Genomic DNA, 21,674 nt, shown 5'->3' with positions numbered 1-21,674 from the left:
GGACATGTTTTATGAGCTTTACATTTTCCAGCACAATTCAATGAGTTAAAACAATTGTCTTCTCTTTATTAAACAATCTCCTGAATTCCAGCACCATGAATACTTCATATCATAAATGTAGCTCTGAACAGTCCTTATCAGAGATTCTAATTTTGCAGAATATCAACAGGATGAAGTATATTAAACAAAGGAAAAAGCACATACATGGTGCAGATTGTAGCCAATTTCAGTTTCCTTTTAGCTCTATAAATTGTTATGTGATTGTTGTGTTGGCTTGTAAAATGTTTTTATAATTATTTACCGTTACTTTGTATCTGAAGGAAGAAAGATTATAAAAAATACATCACAGTTCACTTCAGGAGGCATGTCTATGTCACTATACTGAACACATAGCACACTGAATTGCCCAGATATACCTTTAACCATTACACCCTACAAGCTGTGCTATACCTTACTTACTCTTAATCAGTGCAATTTGTATGCTGTGCTATACATCTGTGGGCTGTGCAGAACATTTATCTCCTCTGCACAATCCTGACTGCTACACTATGTAGGCTGTGCTGGATGTTACCTACATCTAACTATTGCACGTTCTGTAAACTGTGCATTACACATTCCTGGCTGATATACTCTGTAAACTGTCTTGTACAGAACCTAAAATTACCTGCTGCACACTCTGCACTGTGAATTACAATTAGTCTTGACAACTACACCCTGTAAGTTGTGCTGTACATTACCTATTCCTAACTGATCTAACTGATCTGAGCAGTCCATAAACAATACATTACATTGTCCTAACTTGGCTATACATTGCATACTCTTGTCTGCTGCCCTGTGCTCTACATTGCATAGTCCTGACCTCTGTGCTATGTAAGTTGTCTTGATAATGATATAAATCTGACAACGGCACTCTGTAAATTGTGCTGGATATTACATACACCTGTCTGCTTTTTCTCTCTAAACCGTCCACTAAAGCAGTCTACCGATGAATGCCATACAGATGTTTTTGATACTCCATTCTGCTTTTAGGAAATGCAACATTGTCAGGACATAAACCATACTTAACGCTCAGTAATCAGTGATTTATATTTTTTATAGAGGTATGATAATATATTAAAAAAAAGGACAAACACTGTAACACAGATTTTAATCCAATGATTTATTAACACACGATAACAACTGATCTCACTAATGCAAGCGACAGAAAGAAATCACAACAACGTTACAGACGGCCGAACCGCGGCAAAATATGAAATGCTTGGCAGGTCAAATCCCACCACAAAAACTTTCATTTTTTAATTACATTTTTTTATACTTTTTAAAGTTTAGGTTTTTTTACATCAGGTTTTGCAGCACCTTTGAAGTAACACGTACATCTGTGCAAAATTCTTTCATGTCCTTATTTCATTTGTCATATAGAAACATTAACACAAATCAGAGTTGGTTGGTGGTTAAAGCAAAAGAAAAATCAATTTCCTCCTATAGGATATAACCTTTTAACACTTCAAAGAAAAAAAAGGTTACAGATTTTGGCAATTTTTTTTAACACTGCCTGGAAAAAAGGTTCTGTCTGTATGTCTTGGAAGCCATTTTAAAACATGGAGGGTCTGTTATAAAATGGTTGCCTGTCATTACAAAGTGCTATCTGCAAAGTGCTGATCACACCCTCCCTTCCCTTTGGTAGTCATATAAAACAGCCCCAGGGTTTATCCTGCAAACAGACAGAAAAATGACAAAGTAAAATCATGTGACCTGTAATATTCAGCCACTGTTGTAATGCATCCCAAGTGGTCCCCCGCATTGAGAATCGATTTCAAGTTCAAAAATTGGGTAATGCTCTTATTATTTTTACCTCTAGTGATGTACTTAATGCTTAAGTCTTATATTTACAAGTCAGGAAATGTTATTACCCCTTCCAATGGGGTTATCATGGCTGTAATTCCAGTCACATGTCATAGCCTTAAAGGGACACTACCATGAAAAGAGTTGGAGTTCCTCATGTACAGCTACAGAAAATGGCACTGGTTACTAGGGGCACCAAATAAAGGGGTATTATATATCTAAATGTCTGCAAAACACCTTTATCATCATATAGGCTCCCATCTTTCATTTTCTTGTAATATTCCTAATAACAAGATTATCTGAACAGAATTATAAGTATCAGCTCAGGAAACAATTCTCAGTCTGTGAGTGCTCTGTGACCTTTGCAGAAACCTTTTGCTAGAAGATTTCTGCGAGGAAATAAAATCAATCATCTGAAAAGGATTCTCCAAATATTAGCTTTCATTTCCCTGAGATAATGATGAGGCCACCAGATTAAATGTTCAGTTCAAATCAGCTAAATACATTCCAGGTGTATAAAAACAAAAGTTGTTTTTCATTTTCTTATACAAGCGGCCACAGAGTGGGATCCTTTCTTTGGGAAGCAGTGAGTTCTTTGCAAAGGTTTCACCCATTCTTCCCTGGGTGAAACCTTTGTGTGAGATTTGCCATCTTCTGATCTATAGGTCTGACTCAGTACTGAGGGTGTCAGAGAGTAAGGCTACGTACACACATCAGATGATTTTGGTCCTATAATCGCCTGGTCAGTGTACAGCGCTCGTCGTTCATGGATCCGACCTGGCGGATTCACAAACGATCGTAATAGAAGTGAAGGGGAGCTGCTCCGTCGTTCTTCTCCCCCTTCCCTCTCCATAGAGCAGAGCGGTGCAGATCACGAAAAATCCTTTCCAATGACATTGATTGAATGTGTGTACACAGCCTCTGGGTACCATCTGCAGCTCCTGGCAGGGGCCAGGCTTTTCTACTTAAGGAAATAATAAATAAGGAACATACACACTATTTTGTTTACATGCACCTGGAATGTGTTTAGCTGACATGAACTAATCTGGACTCTTCACAGGTCACTGGAATTTGTGTCCACAAGAATCAATCAGATGTTATTTTTTGGTGTGAACCCGAATATAAAGGATACAATGTGCATAGTTGCTACAGGCAAAGTCAATAGTTTAGATGCCAACATTTCAAAATGATTTTCAGGGACACTTTGATGCCTACTAAGAGCAGCTAGGCTTGTCCTTCTTACAGTAAATAACACAGGATTACATTTACATTTTTTGCATTGCAAATGTTTCTTCCCAATATTTGTAAAATGTCCTAAGGCTGTAATGCATGCAAGGATTGAGCCTGGTATGAAGAAGGGGAAATTTTGCACTACACGTATCCGAATAGTTGTAGCTTCCAAGGAAAATTCCGGAAAATTAAAGCTAAGAAATGGCACACCTATGTGTGCGTCAGGTGCAGAAAGACAGTCTGATTTTCGTTGGTTAGCATAATTATAAATACGAGAGGGAAAAAAACACCCAAACTAGTCTTCATATTAGTGTCCCTTTAATTGTTTCCCAGCTACATGCTGAGATATTCTAACACTCACAACACCCACAGGTCTACAGCATATAGAAAGTACATGAGAGCCCTTCCAAGGGATCAGCCACAAACTTCCTCCCTATATACAGAAAATTAATTCCTAGCTAATATTTATATGGATCAGGGGGAGGAAGCAACAAGTTATTAGAAAAAAAAATACATGCAATAATATAAAAAATGTTATAAAGGATTTTGGAATATTGAAAGTACAAATACTTCTAATCATCTCATTATAAAAAATACACAAAGCTTTATTAAGGCCAAACAACATACCACACAAATGCAGAGCAGAGAACTGTGAACCCCTCAGGGGTGGATCCTAATTAAGTGGGCGTTGCTTTGTGTAAACATGCAGATATATTGATGAGAGATCTGCGCGGAGCCTCCAAGTCAATTTGTAATTGGAAAATTGTGTATCTTCTATTAATAACTGGACCGTCTGTGTTTTCTATCAGGTATGATCTATGATGCTTTTTCCCCATGATCTTATATAAAAACAATAACCAACCACCATGTGTTTCTTAAGCCACAATAGAATCTTAATTCTAAGGGAAATATCTTTTCTTTTGCATGCATTTATATAAAAAAAATTGTTTTGAACAATTTTACAATATTATTATTAGGCCTTAAAGCCTAACTCAAAGAAAATGACAAAACTATCCTTGCAGTGGGGCTAAACTTTGACTTACTTTATGCCGGCAGCCAGCAGCCTCCTCTTCCTCTCCACGCTCTGTGTTAGCAAGGGATAAGATGAAAATAAACATTGAGGACATAGAGCGTGGGGTAGCCATACTGAAAAAGTAGTTTATCATTTCCCTGGAGTTAGACTTTCATAAAGTTTTGTATACAGCTTTTGATAAGAGAATAGTACCATACAAGCATTCTTTGGATGAGGAGACTTAGTGGAGGGTACATTCCACCGACACATGTGGCTAAATATACATAGTCTTCTATATGTTCCGGGGTACCCCATGTGCCTTTTTTTTAGCTAAGAATGAGGAAAGTACTCCAGGGTGTCCTCTGTCACCCTAAAATCTAAAAAGGTATATACAAGTTTTAATTTTGATTGTACCAATCCAATTACATAAATATATGTGTAAACATTTCAGGTACTAAGTGGGGACTATAGATGACAAGGGGGATGACCAATAAAATGGTATTGTTTGCGGCTTTGCAAACCATACACATCCCTGTACCTGTTGTAATCGCTGATTACCTATTGCGGGGTAAATAAAAGTCCCAGTTTGGGTGTGCTGCTGTCTACCTTCCTGTTTACTACATTCACAATTGAAACTGCAAAAGTTTGGACATGTCCAGTACATAAAATTGAGCTTTTAATGTTTCTAAGGAAAAAACAATGCAGAACTGTAGGCACCTTATGTTGCTTGCTAGTATCTGTGTTGGTCCTTAAATCAATTTCTGTTTCCTTGTGAATCCCATTGGCTCCTAGACACAAACTTTGTTCTAAAAGAGCAAAGTATGGATTCTCGCTTAGGCTACGTACAAAAGTCAGAAGATTCTTGTCCAATTCTTGCCTCGGGACTGGTATCCGTCGAGAATTGGACATTTACAGCAGCCATCCAACGTCGTTCATGAATCCGTCTTGATGGATCCATGAAAGACGAAGGACCACAATGGAAGTGAAGGGGACAGAGCACAGCGGGGTCCCACTCGCTCGGTTGTAGTTTGCAGTCTTTTATAGTTGGAAAGGATCGCAAAAGATCTGTTACAAAGACAAAAATCGTAGCCTAAACCCCAATCCCAACTGTACAATATCAAAGCCTCTTCTGTTCATGGAAGTTCAGGCATTTAATATGAGGAGGGGGTAGGGTTTATTTCAGGTGGAGACCCCTGAATAGCCTGAGTTTAGGATTAAAGGGGGCCTACCAGGGAGCTAGGAACTGATTTCAAGTCCAACTTAGGTACTTTCACACATTTTCGGATAAGTAAAGTAGAATATAAAAAAAAACCTAGTATATTTTTTACAAAAGTTTTATTAAGGGATGAAAACATTGACATATATATTTATGAATCTTGTCAGATTGTTTTTCTTGTTGGATCAAAAATGTATAGTTAATGTGTAGGGAGGAATACGCGTGGCTGTTCCTTTACACGGTAAATAATGTCTGTTTTTAATATAATATACATATTCCATTCAATAGCAGATGTTAGGACAGGAAATTTATTTATTTGGTTATTCAGTTGTGGAATACACCCCCATACTAAGTGTGGGCACTGGCTAGTTTTTGTAGTGTAGTTCCTTGCAGTGGACAATTGAGACATCTGAGGTAGATGCCTAAAAAACACCAGGTAACTCTAGCAAAGAATTTGTTTTTTAAATAAAACAATATTAGATCGGGGGGAACAGAAACCCCACTCACAAATGGTCTCTGAAGAAGTGTTAGGGATCATCTCATCTACCCAGAATAATACACCCCGTCATTTTCTAAGTCTAGTGCTAAGCAACGTTTTAGTGCAGTAAAAACAGAATTTCTCAGCAATGAACTGCTAATTGGTCACAATGAGGAAAGTTTTATGGAGGTCTGCAAAGGTGATTTGAGTAAAATTTTTCTGGTGTGGACATAAAATATTTTATAGGAGACCAAGTCATGTCACTGCAGAACACATCATAATAAGGAAAACGGCTAGGTTAGAAGGTGCATGCTGAGCATTTAGTGGAGAAACTATCAGACGGAGCAGGCAGCAATTTAATATGGAGGTATACACCCAAACTTCGAAAGCTGAATATAAAAAAAAACTGAAATCTCTATAATAATATCTGCTACCAAAAGGGACAGTATATATTATATCCTAGTTTATTTTATATACACACCCTAGCCACTTTTTTAGGTACACCTTGCTAGTGACTCCTTGAGAACTACAGTAGTACAGATAGGTGCTGGAAACATTCTTTAGGGATTTTCGTCTATATTGACGATACCATGACTTAGTTCCAGCAGATTTGTCCGCTGCACATCCTCAAATTTCCCCTTCCATACCATCCCAAAGTGCTCTATTGAATTGCGATCTTGTAACTGTAAAGAAAATATTCCCCACACCATTATGCTATCACCACCAACCTGAACCGTTGATACAAGGCAAAATGGATCTATGCTTTCATGTTGTTAATGCCAAATTCTGGCCATTTGAATGTCACAGCAGAAATCGGGACTGATCAGACAACTTTTTCCCAATTTTCTCCTGTCCAGTTTTAGTGATTCTATGAGAATTGTAGCCTCAGGTGCCTGTTCTTAGCTGACTTGAGTTATCTCTTGCTGCCCACCTGCTTTATTTTTGGACCAACCAAAAACCCAAAATATCTACTTCCGATAAATAGAAATAGCCCAAATTCAGGAAAGAATGCAAGTGTGCCATCCTAAATTTTGTCTTACCTAGGTTTCTCAAATATAAGTTTTGGTGGAATTATTGTGCAGTATGAAAAAAAATGTGTATCTGTCCAGCAAGATCTATCACTCATCCTTCTTTAGGGTTTCAGTTACCGGAGTGCTCTGTGTTTTCCTTTGTATATAATAACATACATACACACACTAACAAATTATCATTCATTCAGCATACCTGAAGCACTACCAATTAACATTGCAGATTACATAAACAAAGGTCCCATCTTCCCCCCGGCGAGCCTTGAACAATACAGACCCCAGCTTCCCAGCCAGGTGCTATACTGGGGTCATAACTAATACAAGATTTGTGCATTGTTTAACCAGGTTCTCAGTGAATATTGATGAATCTGGGATTTCAGATGGAATGTAAATAGTAGCATGTTTCATTAAATTACAAGCAGAAAAGCCTAGTACCGATTTAGCCGTCTGCGGAAGCGGAACAGAATAGGATTAAAGTGGTTCATTTTACTGTAACAGAATTTAACTGCAAGCTTTCAGGACTTTGTAGGTCCCTTTGATGCAAACAATAAAACTGCAAAACTGTGATTTTTGAAATTTCTTGAAAATGATTGTACAACAAACTGCATCTCTCTTGCTCAGTACCATTGTCCCAATGGCCAGGAGACAGCCAGCAAAAGGGACAGAAAGTGGACATGGGTGGCTTATTTACCAAGGCAGTGCAAAATCCAGTGATGAGTAATAACCAAAAGCAACCAGTGGAAGCTTATGAAAGTCTAAACCATGAAAAACTGGTTGCTGTGCTCTGGTTAAGTTTGCTTGTAGCTTTGTTGAATACCAGACAACTGGTTACCTCAGTATCTAAGCGAGAATTATCTCACCCAATCTGTGCAGCAACCAATTAGAATCTTCTTTTTATTATCCCATGCTAAAAATGAGAACCAAATTAGTTATTATTGGGCAACAGAGACTGGATGTGACAGATTCTCCCTTATAATTGATAAGTAGGTCAGTTGTAATAGTTCAGAAGGATTTAAAAGTACAGACATGTATATTTACACATAACGGGTTTAGTTATTAGACATACATATATCTATATTCCCAGTGTGGTCTGGGGTTTCAAATGTACACAGTTATATAAAACAGAATCTGTAAAGAAACTATCACTCTGCCAAACTGAAAATACTTTTCACTGTTTAGTAACATTGTTGTTACAGCAGTCTGCAGCTGTAAAACAAACTTTAAGAAAATGTCAGTAAAAGGAAACCCTGATTATGAATTGAACACCAAGTTAACAGCTCATTTTGGTGTGCTGGACCGGGATCAGGGTAGGATAACCACAAAAGCCCAACAAATAACAAAAGAACATAAATGCAGAAGGTAACAAATACCTGGCAGAACACCTGCCTGAGATAATAGGAAGATCTTCTGCTGTCAGGAGTTACCATGGGTCAACAGATGTCCACAAAAAAGCTCTAAGGAATCTTGCCTTTCCATGCTCACATAGCCAGGTTAATCCTTTCCCCACTTTGAGCCAACGCTACAAGATGGCACCTGCACTATGAAACAAATTGCACGTTGCAATACTTTCCAACATAGACAGAGGTGCTCATTACTTGAACCCCAGTAGGACTTGAACCTTTGTGGAACAAGGGCTGATGCCTAAATGTGCTCCTCTACCCGCAAATAATAAGCTATTTATTTTATGTCAGTTTTAAAACATGTTCCTAGGATGTAAAGACCTATCTGTCAGGATGGTAAAGTCCTAGTTATACCAAGGACAACTACACAGGTCATCAAAGCAAATCTTCCAGGAACTACCACCACCTAATGCAATATATGTGTGGGCCTAAACAGCATTCCTACTGATGGTATTATTCCAAAATCCATATGCTACCCTGTAGCTTTGGCTCAGGGTCTTGTAAACACAAAAGCTAGGTGTGTACGCGTGCTTGATCAATGAATAGGTGTGGAGTGTACTGAAGGCTATGATTATTTGTGGTGATACAAGGAAGCACACAAACTTAAAGTCATACTTATTTTACTGAGTAACCTTAGTTTGAATGATATTTCTGACATTTTTGTAAAGGGTTCCAATCTCTAAATGGCAAAGTCTAAGAGAACATGCATACCATAGCCCCAGCTATATGACATCTTGAATGGGTCTGTATGCCTTGGTGCTCAATTGTTCCAGGCTATTGTTTGCAGAATACTTGTAATATAATGATGTTTAGCAGAGATCACAATACCACTAACCTGGAGGATAATGCCAGAGAAATAAATAGGAGCAAAATGTAGTACTGTCACAGAGCTGAACCAATAAAACTACTTTAAACCCCCTCAAATGAGCAGAGGTGAGAACCGCAGTGTGGAAATGAGAGAAGAGGATTCTGGGAATAGGTAAGACCAGTCTGAGGGAGTCAGCGATCTTTGTCCTCTTGGTGCTGGTCCTTCTAGGTCAGTGTGATGTAGGCCGATGCTTTTTCCTTCAGTTGTCTCAGGCACAAATGACAACTCCAACTTCCTGCAAAAAAAATTTTTTGACACATTTATGTTAACAAAAAGTCATCTGCTGCAGCAGAAAACAGACACATGAGAAGCCAGTCTTTTTATGTCTACAGGCAGATTTAGCAGACTCATACCTTCAGTCATCCTACAAATAGTTACATATTGGTATTCTTTTGTGAATGGTGCTAACCACATTTTCAGAATTATTCTTTGCAGAGTGCCCTAGTAATACCCAGAATTCTCCTGGGAAACCAAACATGTTGGAGCAAAGTGTACATATTTATCCAGAGTTACAATGATCATCACTAGAATACAGAAGACATTTCTTTCTACTCTGTAAGGTTAATGGCCAGGCAGTAAAAATGCCAGAGTGCTCTTAAAATTTGACATCCTAAAGAGGCATCTGTATGTCGCTGTGGAAAATAAAAGTATTTTATCTGTGGTGGAGAGGTTTCTCTGTGGTTAAACATTGATGCAATAATGGTTTACCCAGAGAAAGGAAAAGGCCTATTGTTCATTACAGAACAGATTGTATATATGCACTCCATTTCTCCATCCACACACTGTAAATATACTCTCTGCCATTTTTACTGTTCTATTTACCTAATACTAGAACTGCATCTTTTTCAGTCATTCAGCCCTGGCAATGATTTGCAGACATTGCTATATGTACATACTGAGAAGCACAAGCTATTGATGGAAAGTAACTTAGGGTGGATATACAATCAAATTTTCTGCCAGTGATACATAATGTTAAAGGAGCAGGATGAAGCACAAAACCTCTAGGACAACAAGGAAACAACCAAGTGTTCCAGTTGACAATGTTATTGATTTTTTAATGATATTATTCCCACACACTTACCTTTCTATCACTCCCTCACCACCCTGTTCAGTGGTTGGGAGCAAGGTGATGACCTATGTAAGGTATGTATCAGTGGAGTGATGGTGTACACAGAGGTATGGACTCCCCGTGTTACAAGGATGTTTGAAGCAGTGCTGACAATCGGAGTGATTCATGTTACTTCAATTCCCAACACTAAATATTGTGGTGTTGGATCAAAGGTAAAATAAGCAGTAACCTGTAACATGAAATTTAGGATTTTTCCACTTTCTTCAGGTGGAGACAATCGTTCCCAGGACAAAAAGTTATGTAAGATCTGCTTACTCATTCAGATTAATATTAACCTCCCTAAACTTCTGGAGGATGCTTATAGCCAGCTTGGCAACAAATAAAGGATGATTGTAGCCATCTTGCCATTCTTTCAGATGACTTGTGTATGTGGCAGCAGACAACCCTCCAGCCAGATATTTTTGGTGAAGATCAGTTTGAAAGCCTTACCTTGTGGCTATTTTAACTTCAAGATAATGAACAGGAGGTGACCCAGTCTGACCTAAAACCCACTGTCATGGGGCACAATGGGTGCCTTGCCTAAGGGTTCTGCTTAACACTTTGGGATACCTTGTCACCCTTAAAGTCTATGACATTTGACAAGCACTAACTCACACATGGACAGCTGGAAGTCAGCACTAATTGTCAGTGAATGAAACCGTCACAGTTCCTTTCCTTCTGCCCTGTTGAGTTGCTCACACACTGAGAGAAGACGGCAACTAGTGACCTGGTCATACGCTGACAATCATTGCTCACTTCCTGCTGTCAGTGTGTGATGTGCGGCTGTGTCTGGCACAGCAGGAATGAAACTCATTTCAGCTGGGCTCTTGTTCCTACTGTACCTCGTGTGATCTTATACTTTATTATGTCATTATAACAACTACCTTTTATGTACCAATGAGCGAGCACCTTGAGCTACTGATAAGCCAGAAGCCCACATATTCATGCAATGATAGGGTTTGCAGTTTTCATAAGGCCATATGCTGGCCATCCTTAATCATATTATTAATGAAGTGCATCCCTGTGGATTTTCAATCTTTTTTTATGAATATTACAGGATATGTCCATAGACTTTACACTCTATGTCAGCTTGGGAAATAAATAGATGGAACATAGAGCAGGATGAACTGGAATATGGCAGAGAGACCCCAAACTACTACATATACATTATACAGTAAATACTAAAAATACTTAGTCCAATGCAGTACAGTCATAGTGCACAGATTCCATAAAACTGGGCAAGTGATGCTACTGGCATTGCACTCACTCATTCACTGTTCTACTAAACTGGTAAAATACCATCATGGCTGCATGATAGTGATGATTTATTCCAATAATCCCTTATTACTGTAGGCAAAAAGCCAGCGTTCACTTAATTCACACTAGCTACAAGCTACTGCTAAGCAAGAATGTTTTGCAGGCACAACAAAGAATGCAAAAATACAAAAGCATAAAAGGAAAATGTCCTACAGGCTTGAAAAGCTTAATGACAGGATATCTTTAGACAAACACATAAGCAGATACTGCATTGCATGCTTGATAATAAAACAGGATAAACAGAGACAGAAAACAGTACAGAGGGCAAAAAGCACTCACCTTCTGGGGGCTCAGACATTGGGGGGCTCAGGCAATACATATGATACCCTCGGTCGCAGTCATCACAGAAAAGCAGCTGGTCCTAGGGCAAAGGAAGGGTTAATGTAATTTATTTTTTCATGACTAGTATACAGCATCATATCTGACCTCCAGAGTGAACACAGAACTGGACTTGAGACATAATGTTCTGAGTCTGCTTTGAAATGAAAATACAATAGAAACATGTAGATTCAGAATGAAATAATGCTTTTAGAAAATAAATCATTCAAATCTAACCATGCAGAACTACAGAACCAAAAAAGGACACTGTCATTTCCTTAAAATGTTAGAAGCTAAATACTTATGATAACTGCGCGCAAAATCTCTACATTTCAAATCACAATTATCAGGTAATCCCACAAAATATGCTGCACTATCAGTATGTGGTTCTTGGCACTAGTAGAAGGTTTTTTCTTATCACATATTTGCTATCCATTCACTTTGTACCATAAGATCACATTGACAGAGGAGAAAAAAAATTATGAAAACAACTCTCAAACTGACCTTGGCCTAAAAAGCCTGTCTACACCAACCCTAAAAGAGAACAACTAAAGCCACAGAATAAAAAAACGCAAACTATCATGGGAGCTTAGGCGTTGTTAGTGGTGTACTTTACCAGCAAATGTCTTGATATATTATTTCATATTTATGTTAGCAGGACTTATTTATGTTAGCAGGATGTAAGTCAGGACTGAGGTTTCCACTTCCAAATATATTGATAAGAGGGAATGTCCATGATGTCAAGGGAGACACCTGTACCCTAAACTCTTGTTCTTTTCCAGCAACAGGATCACAAGTGTGGAAGCCCTTGCTATTCCATAACGGTGGCTCAGTGGTTAGCAGTCTGACCTTTGCAGTGCTAGGTCCTAGGTTTATTTCTTAGCAAAGACACTATCTGCATGGAGTTTGCAGGTTCTGCCTGTGTTTTTGTGGGTTTGCTCTGGGTACTCCAATTTCCTCCCACATTCCAAAAACAACTGACCTTAGACTGTATTAAAGACACATGACTATGATAGGGACATCAGATTGTGAGCCTCATTGAGGGACAGCTAGTGACATGACTATGGACTTTGTACAGCGCTGCATAATATGTCGACACTAAATAAATACAAGTAAATAATAATAAATTAGCAACTTACTTTTAGCTAACACTAAGCCACAAGCCTTGGCTACTACTCTGGAGATTCAACAAACCTTATTGACAAGATGGAATTTAGGGAACGTATCCACTTAATCCTGCACTGGCCAAGGAATAATAGGCTATTGGATCTGGCAGAGTCTCCACCATGGTAGTATTAGCAAGACCTTGAAAACCAGACTTTTACTACATTCTTGGTGAAATGTTTATCAACACTTTGATCCTGTCTCCTCTACAGAGGCTGTGGCAGAGCATCACTACTCTTCAGATACAGTATGTAGCAAGAATCAGGTCACATTTCATGCATGTGTTTGAAATATAGAACAGCCAAGTCCTGTCGCTTTTCACTGACATATGCATAAAGACAAGGTCTCCATACATGCATGTAAAACAAATTCTAGAACTTGAATTTATACCAACAAAAAGGACATTCATTTCTGCACATGGACTGTTATTTTACAGACCTAGTCAAGTATTTGGTTTACTCAGAAAAGAACAATATGACTTCTCTAGCGTGCATGTACATTACAGTGCACTTACATCATTTTCTGAAGTGCCACAAAGGATACAGGACTTGCATTCAATACACTGCCAGCGATAAGTCCTAACAGCCGCTGTCATGTTGACAGTGAATTGTAGACATGAGGGGTGACCTGCAAGAAGAAAGCATTGTAACAACAGCACATAGAACATAAAGGAAAAACCTATGCTATGAGAAATGTGGAGGCTGTCATTGCTGACCTCTCCTTCTGCAAATGTAAGCTGTCTTATGATGAACTAGTAGAATCAATGATTTCTGAGTCACTAATCTGTGCCTGCAGGTTAAAGAAGTTCTGACTTAAATTTAATTTCTAGTTCCATCATGGTCCCGGTCAGTGACTAAATGTCCTGCAGCCAGATACAGTCAGGTCAACAAAAGCACCCCACTTAACTCTCTATATATGTTATAGAACACCAGACAGGTAAACAGCTAAATACATAAATTAAATACATACAGGGTAACTAGTTATTCTGATTTACACATCTAACCCTATACAGTGCTCTGCCAGATAGCACAAAAATGCTTGATTTATTGCAGTTAAGAAAAATATCGTTGATCTCCTCCCGGCTTCTAACTTTTAAATAGACATTAAAAGGGCAGCAGCAAACTCAGATCTTTCTTCTGTTTATTCTGTTTTGCTTTAGTCAGGTAAGAACTACAATGTACTACACCACAGGTCCAGCTTTTATTGCCTCCAACGTGCTTACACTCGAGTTGAAGAAAGCCAGGCAGAATCACCACCTATTGTGCTGCTCTGGGAAAGCCCTGGCATCTTTTTGGGATGCTAGGATATTTGCCAATAACACAGCCAGATGCTGCAACTTTTCTTTAACTTTGAGATTTAGGGAAATTACCTTGGGATTGTTGTGATATCCCTTAGCCTGACAGAGCCTGACTTGTACATCTTCGGATCAGGGCAGTGTACAATTGTATACGATTGGCCAAGCCTTGGTTACAAGGAATAAAATACCTTTCCCTGGATGTATATGAGGATATTTGTAGTGACTATTCACAACTGAAATTTGAGCTATCTACAATTACCTTTATAGCATGTTTGATGGGCCTTATCAGCACCAACCTTGAAAGTTTAAAACTGACATACACCAACCATGTGTGGTGCTGTGTGAAAACTGATTGTAGGGCAGTACATCCCAGATTTGGAAAACCTGACATAGTCACAATGTTCCCTGGGTGATATTAGTGGCTTTTTATTATACTTGTTACTAGATCAACTGTTTACCAGTATCATTGAAGCTTCTCAGTTGTATTCGTGTATACAATGTAAAGAGGAACTAAACCTAAATTACAAAAAAATGTGAGAAGCCAGCTATTCATTGCAGAAATAACAGGCTATGTCTCTTCTGCAAAAAAACAAAGTTACCTGCCTGTTCGTAATCTTTTGTTGAAATTACGCTGAGCTGTGATCCAGACATAGCTGGATACTGGGAATGAATGAGCCCCCATGCACATGTGCAGGGGTTACATTATTCCAGCCTGGCAAATCAAGATGACCAAACACCCGAATCCAAAAAAGCAGCGGGTTAGGATGTTGGCACCAGTGATGGAACAAGGAGAGGTCAGTTCAATTTTGATTTAACAAACATATATTCTGCTCTGAAAAGCTCATTTTAAAAGGAAATAGTCCATCAGGAGAGATGAGTGTTACGCAGGTATCATGTAAAACATTAGTGATGTCACATTTTACCAGAACGTCCACAGTCTGCACAGGAAATTAGGTCTTCTGGACACCCTGTCTTCTTAGCTCCTCCTAGGCAGAAATCACAATAGCCATTGGCAATGACGGAGCCATCAGGAGCCTTTTTAACTGCAAAGAAGGGACAAGAAAGTGTGGTTTATGATTAAACTACACCTACAGTTTTGAAAAGAATTGTGATGCAAAATAGGTTAGTTGAGAAGGTAGGTTCTAATCCTGTTTTGGCTACAGTTAGGCTCTAAAGGAAACATTTACCTAAATATCAATCCAGTGCTATGGCTGGCTTCCTTTCCAACACATTAGTTTATTGCTGTCTCTGCTAATATTACTTTCTGACTGACAGACCTGAAACAAGCAGCAACTGATATTAGACTGCCATCAGAATAGATCATTTTGCCATACTTGTTTCAGGTTTGTCACAGAAAGTATTGAAGCCACTGGATCAGCATACTGTCTAAGCAGCTATCATTCCAGGACTTAAATTTAAGGTCATATAGTCCTGAGATTAACAGAGCTTTGCCACACAGCACAGACCTGAAATGCAGTAAAGGAGGCCTTTACAGGATTCACTTGCACTTTCCTTCCTATCCTATGACTGGACAGTAAAAGGAGAATCAACACACTGATGTGCTCAACTCTGTCACTCTTTGCTACTCCTCTCTGCATGTTCCTTGCACTGTAACACACCTGATTGATTCCTTGTGTCCTTTACTCTGTGATATTATAAATGAATGCAAGAAGCCAACACCAAGTCAAACTCAGGTACATACACTGCTTGCATTTGAAAAAACATGGAAAAACAAACAACTGGAATAATGCTTACCTTTTTATTTATGCTTCTCATGTATGTCTGGATCTAAGCTTTAAATAAGGGTCCATTAAGCTTAACTCAGAGAGAAGGGAATATAGTAAGGTGACTGATCTCATACCCAATCAGAAATAACTTTTGTTCTGGCACTCCCATTCTGCTACCCTTTTGTATGATCTCTTTACTCTCTACTTTTGTAGTATGACAAAGTTAGCATTGCCATACACCTAAATATCTCACTGTTCTATTCATTATTTATGCCACTAAGCCTCAGCTCAGAGAGTTTCAGTATTGACTTGTCTGTTTCCATGCATTCATGTGGCTTATTTCCAAGATCTGTTATTTTGGCCTTGGCTATGTTTATTGGCTACCTGTGACCACTGTGGTCCCTGGATCAGCGTAGCTGCTTGTCTTCCAGACCTACGCTCACCACAGATGTCACACTGAGATCCTGACTATAGCAGATTCTTTGCTGAATATTTGTGCTTCTTTAGTGTAATTGTTAATGAAAAATTAGCAGATTGGCACATTTATTTTGAGGATTTAAATCACGTGACATACATAGTGCTGTATAAATACCTTGTACAAATAAAATTCATGTGAAATTACAAAACAAAAAATTGACTATGTACATTACAAAAAAACATGCCCATTCAGTAAAGGAGAAAGCATGACAATGACTGCAATATGGTGAATTTGAGATAGGACAAAAGAGAGTAGCTTGGTATGTGTTATGCCTCAAATTGTGAATAGGTAAGTTTGAATTGTGTAAAAACAAAACAGCGAGTGTTTATCTTGGAGCCATGTGGCATATACAGTGATACCTCGGCTAACGAGTGGCCCTGCTAACAAATTTTTTTTCCACTAATTATGGGACTCGAATCGGATAACGAATATGGCTAACAAAGGTAAAGAAAAAAGCAGGAAGTAAGACTCCCGATAACATAGTGCATGAAAGTATGTTAGAAAAGTGAGAGAGAGACATTGCTTTAAACTATATAGATAGGGGCTTCCAGAGTGCCACAGAGAGAACCTCTTCTCACACCAGTGTCAGTACGGTGCATGCTCCGTGTGGCTGTGAATTTGAGAGGTATGTGTGATTTATAGCATTTATTCTTTACATACGAACGGGTCTTCCCTGCTGCTTGTATGCAGGACGGAGGCTTAATGGGAGGTGGTTTGCATGACTTTCAAAAGAAGTCTTTTGCTGTTCTGCAAACTCTTGTAACTCTTTAAGGATTAAGACAAACTCTGCAGTTGTTTCTTTTTGCATATCCAAGCACTTGCTTCAGAAGTTAGTGAATGTCTAGGCTCCATATATTTATTTATTTATTTTTGCTTTGTTTGTGAATAACTCACAGTGAGGATTTTATACTGTAACTGACACCACACTGCCTAATAATATGTTGAGACAAACATCTGTCCTAATTGCATTTATTAAAATAATGTATCTGTTACCTGCTGTTACTGGGGGAAGCTGTTCATCTCAGCCTTTGGTGAATTTATGACCTTTTATATTGTGCTTTTTACTATTTTTATAAAACTTATCATTAAATTGTGGGCAGCATCCAGAACAAATTAAATGATTTTCTATGGAAACCTATGGGAAATCACATTTAGGGTAATAAAGATTTTGGCTAACAAATGTGATTCCGGAACAAATTATCTTTGTTACCTGAAGTATCACTGTACAATGTACAGCAAAGTGTACACAGAGCATTGTTATGTGTTAAGCGATGTAAACCTTAGTGTAGTGAATTAAGTAAGCAGTGTGCAATACAGAAGAGAAAGCATATGCTACAGTTGTGCATGGTACTGAACATATAGTACAGTGTAGAGAATAGACTGGTGAGAAGTAAAAGGTGTATGGCACACAGTTCAGCATGGAACACTAAAGAATGTACAGCACAGTGTAGACCAGAACTTTGTAAAGTATATGGTGTAGAAACGTGGAGAATGAAGTGGTGTGAAGAACAGAATTTACAACACAGTGAAAAGACTGTAGCTGTGTGCAATGCACAATTTACAGTGCAGATTTGAGGCTGAACGGGTTGTTATACATGCAGAGTATAGAAAATACAGCACGTTATACATAGTGGGGCTTCATTAAGTGCTAAACACGCAGGTCAGTATGCATATTGAAGTGCTATGTATTAGAGAAAACAGTATCCCCAACACAGGAATTTTATCATACAAATGATTTTGCCCTGGGACAAAATGGCCAGGAAAAAATCCTTAAATCTCTGGGCTGCTAAGAAGAAATCCCTGTGTCCTGACTAACACACAGATAGAAAGCAATTAAATGTGAAACATCTAATAAAGAGGGAGATCTCATAAAGATAAGATCATAAAGAAAAATGCCATGAATGCCATTTCTGCACTCCTGGTTCCTGCACTCCTTGCTGGACACAGATTTTGATGAACCCTAAAATATTTCCAATTGTTTTCCCAGAATATAACTGCATGCATGTTATGCACCCAATAGCCCTGGTAGGTACTGCTGTGGAACCAGGTAGGTAATGACCCATGTACACATATAATTACACATACATAGCAGCAAGTATTTTACTACTTAAATAAAGTATTGTAATCCAGTGTTAAAGCCAGAAATTTTTTGCAAGCCGGGTGGTAAGAAGTTGTAGGTGGCAACCCTGTATTGTGACCCAACTCTTCAGTAACCAGCCAAAAATAGCCGGGTGATCACCGAAAAGTGCCGGGTGGTGCAACAGGATAAAAAAGACCAGGGAGAACACTGCAATCTCAAGGTTTATAAGAAGACATAACATTTTAATTGATGCATGAATTAGTACTGGCAAATGTTTTTTCCTATACCAATACAAATGTCATACAGACATTGTCTGGCGCATGATCAAGGAATACCTTTGACTGCTCCCTGATACAGTTTCCTAAAAGTCTGGTTAAGGAAACTCTTTATCTATGCTATCTATACACAATATCAGGCATGCTGACTTGTAGTAAGAGGCATAGCCGAACATTTATTATATGGTCCTGAGTTGCCGGCTCATTAATATTTCAGTGCTCATTAGTTTGATAAGCTATTAAAAGGGAATGACTATGCAGATCTTAGCATGGGGCACTTGAACTGCCTGAAGGTGTGAACCACAGCCACAAGTTACATCACATTCATGTCACACTACAGAATAATCTGTCCTCTCCCTGGCCCTGATAACTGCCTAGCTGCGCTACATTGCAGAAGACAATTACCAGGATTCTATTATTTTCCAGTAGCACTACATTTAAAATGGAGATTCTGTTTTGCTGATATTTTGCTGAGACTACAGATCTAAATTAATGCACATGAAGTTGCTACAGTCCCCCTTTCAAAATCTACAAAAGCTCAAACATTTACCTCCTGTTCTAACCAATCCCATATTTATTTTACACATTTTGCTTTATTTGATCTGAATTTCTCATTACATCTGGGCGCATCTTCAATGGTGCAACACATTTATTTAATCAAAATTATTAAATTAAACACGTTTCCATGTAGCTAATATTTTTGTTTGCTTATAAGCTCAAACAAAACCTTGGTATTTTTAAATTTGTCGACATTTAAAAGAAATCATACCTGGGCACCTTTAGACTGGGAGATGTAGCTATTTCCCTTTTTCATAGAGGAGAACCTATTTAACATTTATTATATATGTTCTATTACTGTGGGATTGATCTACTTATTGCATGAACTAGACTTTATTATAGATACATTGTTGCAACATGAGTAGATTTTTTTCAGATACATAACAGTCAGTCATGCAGTGAAAAGTACCTTCTAAACTATGCAGTTATGTAATGTTTATAGTGGAGAGGCTGGTGGTGGGGCCTTGCTGGATTATTTTTGTACACACGATCCACTTAAATTATATTAACTCAAGCAGGCTCAAGCACTACACAGTTGTTGGGACATTTTTTTTTAATTTAGTTCAAATTTAACTGTGTATTCCCAGGTTAAGGCCTGTATCGTCCTCACCTGTATGTCGAGGCTGCATCTCAGGCACCCAGTTCAGCTCTTTGTAGAAGTCTAGAATGGGAAGAAAGAGATCAGAATTGCAGTAGTTACACAGCGGGGTACAAAGGGGTTAAGTGGGAGGTGTGATTATTTTAGGGAAGCTGAGAGGGAGGGGGAATTGTCATCACCCAAACTGATAACCTACCCCTGTCACTCCTCTGTTTCCATAGCAACTGTCTGCATCCAAGGGGCCGCCAAAACATGCAGCATGGATTTAATATATCTCTGCCTGATTTATTGTTTCAATTAGAGAAACAGACGTAGAAATGGGGGATGGTAGGCAATATGCTTATAGACAGAGCAAAGCCGCCTACCCAATGCACAGAGTTCTACTGAAACTGGGCTTCTAATACCGCACAGGCCGGAACTGGCAACATATCATGTTCTGTAGAAGATTCCACTGTCCTCATAGTCCACATTCATACATTAAGACTGCAACGGCTAACCTAATATTACCCCCACAGAAAAAAAGTTCCTATAGTCACTCGGGGAGGGTATTTCAGAAATAACATAAAGGGTGTCTCTAGAGTACTCATAGTGTTCATTATTTTTTAAAAACGATGAAGCTTTTTTTTTCCCCTCATATCTAATTCAGATATATTCTGCTGCTTAATTTTAGTGTTTCTTATAGAACTGAACTGCCTCCTAATACTTTATATTCTAACAGCCCCCTCCTATTGTGTGTTAATTCCTCACCTCCTAGATTGTAAGCTCTGCGGGGCAGGGTCCTCTCCTCCTCCTGTGTCACTGTCTGTATCTTACTGTCATTTGCAACTCCTATTTAATGTACAGTGCTGCGTAATATGTTGGTGCTATATAAATCCTGTTTATTAACAATAATAAAAATAATAATAAAAACTGTCTCACTAATATTAGTCTGCTCAAACAGGCCTGACAAGTACCCGAATATTCTATATCCCATAAAGCCATGACTTCTGTGTGTAATACCCAATATAGCCATATAGAAAACTGTATACTGTATATGTAATTGCTGATAACAAATGCCTCCTACGTTAGGGAGAAGAAAAAAGGGTGATGTGTTCTGTAGCCCTAATAGATTTCTTGTCCTAGGGTGGACAGGACATTTATACAGAATAGTGAGTGAGTGTTGTCCCTTTAGGACAGGAAGTATGCTACTGGCAGAATCACAAGGTTAAAAAAAAGAAGAAAAAATTCAGTATCCTGCATGTTTAGAGGCTTGTACATGCTTTGGATCTTTCCCTTTATTACTCAGTTTAAGTTTTATGCTGAAATGTCATCCAGCTACACAATGCTCTGCAATGCTCTAGCTGCACAGACAGAAAAATGGTGAACCATGGGTGCAAGATCCAAGGAATGAAATATACAGGTAGTCCCCCAGTTAAGGACATCCAACATACAGACAACTCCTATATACGAACAAGGCTTCCCTGCATGCTCCTGCAGGATGGAGGCTTGATGGGGGGGAGGGGGGGTTTGCATGACTTGCAGAAGAAATCTTTTGCTAAACACAGCTGAGGTTGTGAGTGATCTTAAAAGCTAAGCTGACCTAATCTGTCCTTCTAATTGCATTTATTAAAATAATGTACCTGTTCCGATCTACATACAAACTCAACTTAAGAACAAACCTACAGTCCCTATCTCATATAT

General features: G+C 38.6%; 1 protein-coding gene across 1 annotated transcript in view; it reads right to left on the bottom strand.

Annotated features, from left to right (window-relative positions):
* Positions 1–1,140: 1,140 nt before the first annotated feature.
* The window catches only part of DPF1 (double PHD fingers 1), a 57,401-nt gene continuing 36,867 nt past the window's right edge, over positions 1,141–21,674 (bottom strand). Inside the window, exons 8-12 of the mRNA XM_072429462.1 lie at positions 20,007–20,057; positions 15,202–15,321; positions 13,496–13,608; positions 11,779–11,860; positions 1,141–9,309 (exon numbers count right to left, since the gene is read on the bottom strand). Of these exons, the coding sequence (XP_072285563.1) occupies positions 9,239–9,309; positions 11,779–11,860; positions 13,496–13,608; positions 15,202–15,321; positions 20,007–20,057 (437 nt within the window). The 3' untranslated portion in view covers positions 1,141–9,238. The remainder of the gene's footprint in view (positions 9,310–11,778; positions 11,861–13,495; positions 13,609–15,201; positions 15,322–20,006; positions 20,058–21,674) is intronic.

Source organism: Pyxicephalus adspersus, chromosome Z (genome assembly GCF_032062135.1).
Source record: "Pyxicephalus adspersus chromosome Z, UCB_Pads_2.0, whole genome shotgun sequence".
NCBI classification, from domain to species: domain Eukaryota; kingdom Metazoa; phylum Chordata; class Amphibia; order Anura; family Pyxicephalidae; genus Pyxicephalus; species Pyxicephalus adspersus.
Note: the sequence above shows the minus strand (reverse complement) of the source record. Positions and strands in the feature narration are given on the sequence as shown.